The sequence below is a fragment of the Erinaceus europaeus genome, chromosome 2 (assembly GCF_950295315.1).
Source record: "Erinaceus europaeus chromosome 2, mEriEur2.1, whole genome shotgun sequence".
Classification (NCBI taxonomy): domain Eukaryota; kingdom Metazoa; phylum Chordata; class Mammalia; order Eulipotyphla; family Erinaceidae; genus Erinaceus; species Erinaceus europaeus.
The window spans coordinates 88,233,987-88,238,263 of record NC_080163.1 but is presented as its reverse complement, the minus strand read 5'-3'; the positions used below and the strand labels follow the sequence as shown (position 1 = coordinate 88,238,263).

The window sequence follows — 4,277 nt, the reverse complement described above, 5'->3', positions numbered from 1 at the left end:
CCCAGGCTGCCAGTGAGTTCCCAGCCTCCGCCCCCACCCCCAGGCCAGTCCAGCAAATTTCCTCTCTGGTTTCTGCTCCTGCCTTCCCTCCCTCCCTCCCCCCATATATTCTCTCTCTAAAACCATAAAAAAGAGATCAACTTCCTTAACTTCACGGGGCCCTTTTCAGTGACAAATATTGATGCCCAAAGTGTCTGCGCTCTCCCCTCCCCAAACGTTAAGAAAAGGCGCCCGCGAAAGGGGACATAAAAAGTTAACAATGCTGTGAAAATATGTTTGCAGAAAATAGACAATCGTTGGATTAAATGTATTCAAGTATGAAATAATGCCTTTTTGTGTCAAAACTTGGGCGATGGGCGGGTACAAAAGTTCCCTGTGGCAGCTACTTGCTTCCTTTGTGAGCCGTGCGCTTTGGCGTCTCCACTTGGGCGCATTACCCAGAGCCCTCTAAGCGCGATTGTTTCTCCCTTTCTAATGACATTTACCGGATCAAAACATGCTGTTAATTCGATCAGAAGGCTTCACCGTCTCTGACAAAGCCACAATAATTTCTCCTGAAGTTTGTTAAATTGACCAAAATTAGGCAAATGAATAGGGGACTGTAGGCGCCCCTCTCGCAGGTGACGTTGCATAATGGTCGCCTGGGCCAGCTGCACTCCCCCTTTCTTCTCGGCTCACTCTTCCCCGTCCCCCCACCCCAGTCCTCCTCTCACCACCCCCGGACACACACTCACACACACACACACACACACACACACACACACACACACACACACGCACGCACTCACGCACACACACATGCTTGCTTGTCTCTCCTCCCCGTCCTCTGGCATTATTAAAATTTGGCCTAAATGAAACTATTAATACTTTTAAATGTACATTTTCCTATAGGATGACAGGCTACAAATTGAGCCTATTCCCCCCGCGAAGAGAGACCCCCGACGGGGAGAGAAAAGAAAGCCAGCGACGTGGCTGGGGAGCAGGGGGGAGCATCGCGTGCCAAAGAGCCGCGGGAGGGGCGAGGCGAGCCGGGAGCCTCGTGTGCCAGCCGCAGCCCCACACCTGCCGGGATGTCCGGACAAATAAAGCGGTGTAAACAAAAAGGGGGGGAGACGGACGTGTCACCAAGTCGTGTGAGAAAAGCCTGGGAACAAACGGGGCGCCTCCGTCTCCAAGAGCTCTCCCTTGAACCCGGCGGAACAGCCTATTAAAGGCTTACTTAATTACTTTAATGACTCCGGACAGGCTTTAAAACGCACTCGGCGCTGGTCTGCGGGCTTGCTGGGATTTGTAAACAGCCCATCGTGTGAGACTCAGCGGTGGGACTAAAGGAGGCGACGCTGTTTTGTAAGGGTCCTCGCCCCCCGGTGCCCGCGGCCACTGCGCCCTGCGCCCAGCGGCTGAGGCGGCTGCGAGCGTCTGCTCACCCGCCGGCTGCGGCTTACATCCTCCCTTTCCAGCCCTGCCGGTTGCCATGCAAATGTTATTCCTCTGCCTATCACGTGTCTTTTGAAGGGCCACGTGGATTAACAAAGCTGACCTGCCCCCCAACTCACCCCCCTCGGCTGCTAAAGTTTTTTTCTTAACCTCTTTAAAACTGATCTTGAATGCATACACCCCTCCTCCCCAAACGCCGCTCCCCTAATCCTATGGAATAATCCAACTCATGAATGCACTTGGAGCCCTAGATGACTGCTTTATAAGGCAACCCCTTGGAGTGGGGAGGCTGCAGTCTACCTGGGACACTCAAGGAGGCCCACGGAGCGGAGAGTGGACGAGTGTCTCCCGCCGCCGCCTCTGCCCGAGGTCGCACACTGAGCAGGATGTCAGACAAGCTCAAGGAACGCAAAGTGAGTGGGCTGAGCACAGACGGCTCTTGCGCCCTGGTAGTGGCTGCATCTGACTCCCCAAACCTGGCTGGGTCCACGGCAGAGACGTGACCACACCAGACTTCACTTGTGGAGGAATGTCCAGTGGTTTGGGGAAGGAGTGAGGAAGGAAAGGGGTGATTCCTCAACAGGGGAAGAGAATATGCCTGGTGGCAGGTGAGCATCTCTCCAATGTCCAGGCTGTTTGGCCAAGCTAGTAGGGAAGCTAGTGGGTTTACGCACCTGAGCTGGCACGCACACCTGAGCTGGCGTGATTTGACCCAAGTGTGGAGAGGCAGGGGCCATTCTTGGGGTGAGATTCCCAGGGTAGCATTAGGAGATTGGATACGCTTGGCACGTAGCTCCAGTTGTGTCTTTGGTGATTCCCTGGGCAATGCCATCCTAAATGTTCAAAACTGTTCGCAGAGAACCCCCGTTTCCCACAAAGTGATAGAAAAACGGAGGAGGGACCGGATTAACCACTGCTTGACTGAGCTGGGCAAGACAGTGCCTATGGCCCTGGCAAAACAGGTACTGACAGCAACCCTAGGGTGCCAGGCATGGGGGATCTTCTGCTGCCACTCTCTGTCCGGATGCTGGCAGTTGAGGGGGGAGGGTGAAAGGGTTCTATCTATGGGTGGGTCTCTCTCCCAGGATCTGAGCTCCAAATGAGCCACCGAGGGGTGGCTCTCAAGCACCCTCCTCTTGGGTCCTCTTTAGATATAGTGGTGCACCCTGCTTACCAGGGTTGACCTTTGTCTATTGGGCCACAGCAAAAAGCCCTCCCTCCTTTTGCAGAGTTCTGGAAAGCTGGAGAAGGCAGAGATCCTTGAGATGACTGTCCAGTACCTGAAAGCCTTGCACTCTGCTGATTTTCCCCGGGGAAGGGAAAAAGGTGGGTGTATGTTAGGTAATGGGGAACCAGGGCTGAAGTTTGCACCACATAAAACCCTGGATATTTGGAACAGGGATGAAGAGGAGCTAGAGAGAGAGATCTCCACACACAATACTACCAGAGTGGGGGGATGAAGGCTCAGGGTACTGGAGGACTCCTGTGTGGGGGTGGGGAGGTCCTGTTCTGTCACCTCTCAAGTAGAAAGGGGTGGGCCAGACTCTTAAGGACAGGGAGGTCCTCTGATGTTTCTCCAGCCTCTTAAGGAAGAAGAAAAGAGGCTAGGTTTCTAAAAGGAATTCTAGCCAGAAAACTGGATGAGCACCTTCTGTCTACCAAGAGGGAAAGGGCTGCTCACTATGGTTTCTTTCACCCTACCCAGCAGAACTTCTAGCGGAGTTTGCCAACTACTTCCACTACGGCTATCACGAGTGCATGAAGAACCTGGTACATTACCTCACCACGGTGGAGAGGATGGAGACCAAAGACACCAAGTATGCGCGCATCCTCGCCTTTCTGCAGTCCAAGGCCCGCCTGGGCTCAGAGCCCGTCTTGCCGCCGCTGGGTTCACTCCCAGAGGCGGATTTCTCCTATCATCCAGCGGGACCCGAGTTCGCGGGCCACAGCCCGGGTGAAGCCTCGGTGTTTCCACAGGGCGCGGCCTCGGGACCCTTCTGGCCACACGGCGGGGCCCGAAGTCAGGCGCTGCCCTACCTGCCCAACACGCCGGGGCCTCTTTCCAGCCCTGCGCAGCAGCACAGCCCCTTCCTGGCGCCGGTGCAAAGTCTGGACCGGCACTACCTCAACCTGATCAGCCACGCACACCCCAACGCCCTCAGCCTCCACACGCCCCAACATCCCCCAGTGCTCTGACGCTGACCACCGGCCACCTGTCTAGGGCGCCGTGTAGGAGAAATGCATATTGTACAGGTGTAAATATTATGTCCATTAAAAAAAAAACTGGGTGAGGGAAAGTCAAATGCTAACGAGTTTTTTTTAAGGATTTCTTCTTGGCAATAAACGTTTCATAATAAAGACCATACTCAAAAGAGGTGGATTTGTTGTTGCTGACGTTACTTTTCACTTCCTTCCAAAATACTAAGGTTGACAGGTGCCAAACCAAGGTGACAGTCTGTAGTAATGGGGTGGGGACGGGAGGGGAGGTCACTAGGAGGCAGCTTAGGAGATGGAGAACAGACTGGCTAAAACCGTGCAGCTTTGGGGGGCGGAATTTGCGGTTTTCCTCTGGGCCTCTAGACTGCACCGGCATCTCGCACATCTTGGACATTGGCCCACTAGAAGGTAGGACAGGAGGAAAGGGACACTATCCTCTCAGACAAAACAAATTAAAGGTTCCACCACAAACTGACGGATTTGGCCCTCTCGGACTAGGGCGATCTTCCTACCCTCCTGCCCGGGTCAAGGCTCCGTGATGCGCGCCCTGGGCACCCACGGATCTGGAGCACTAGGCAGTGAGTGACCTGTGTGACTGGGTTTACAACCCTAACATCTCCCTG

At 54.4% G+C, this 4,277-nt stretch overlaps 1 protein-coding gene across 2 annotated transcripts; it reads left to right on the top strand.

The window, feature by feature from the left end:
* Positions 1-1,741: 1,741 nt before the first annotated feature.
* HELT (helt bHLH transcription factor) lies at positions 1,742-3,651 on the top strand. Of its 2 annotated transcripts, none has more exons than XM_007517659.1 (4): positions 1,742-1,850; positions 2,295-2,399; positions 2,667-2,763; positions 3,146-3,651. In XM_007517659.1, the coding sequence occupies exons 1-4, from the start codon at positions 1,824-1,826 to the stop codon at positions 3,631-3,633; spliced, it is 717 nt and encodes a 238-aa protein (XP_007517721.1). In that variant the 5' UTR covers positions 1,742-1,823; the 3' UTR covers positions 3,634-3,651. The 2 variants fall into 2 exon arrangements, with proteins under 2 accessions (XP_007517721.1, XP_007517720.1); XM_007517658.1 differs by having other exon boundaries at positions 3,143-3,651.
* The last annotated feature ends 626 nt before the right edge of the window (positions 3,652-4,277 follow it).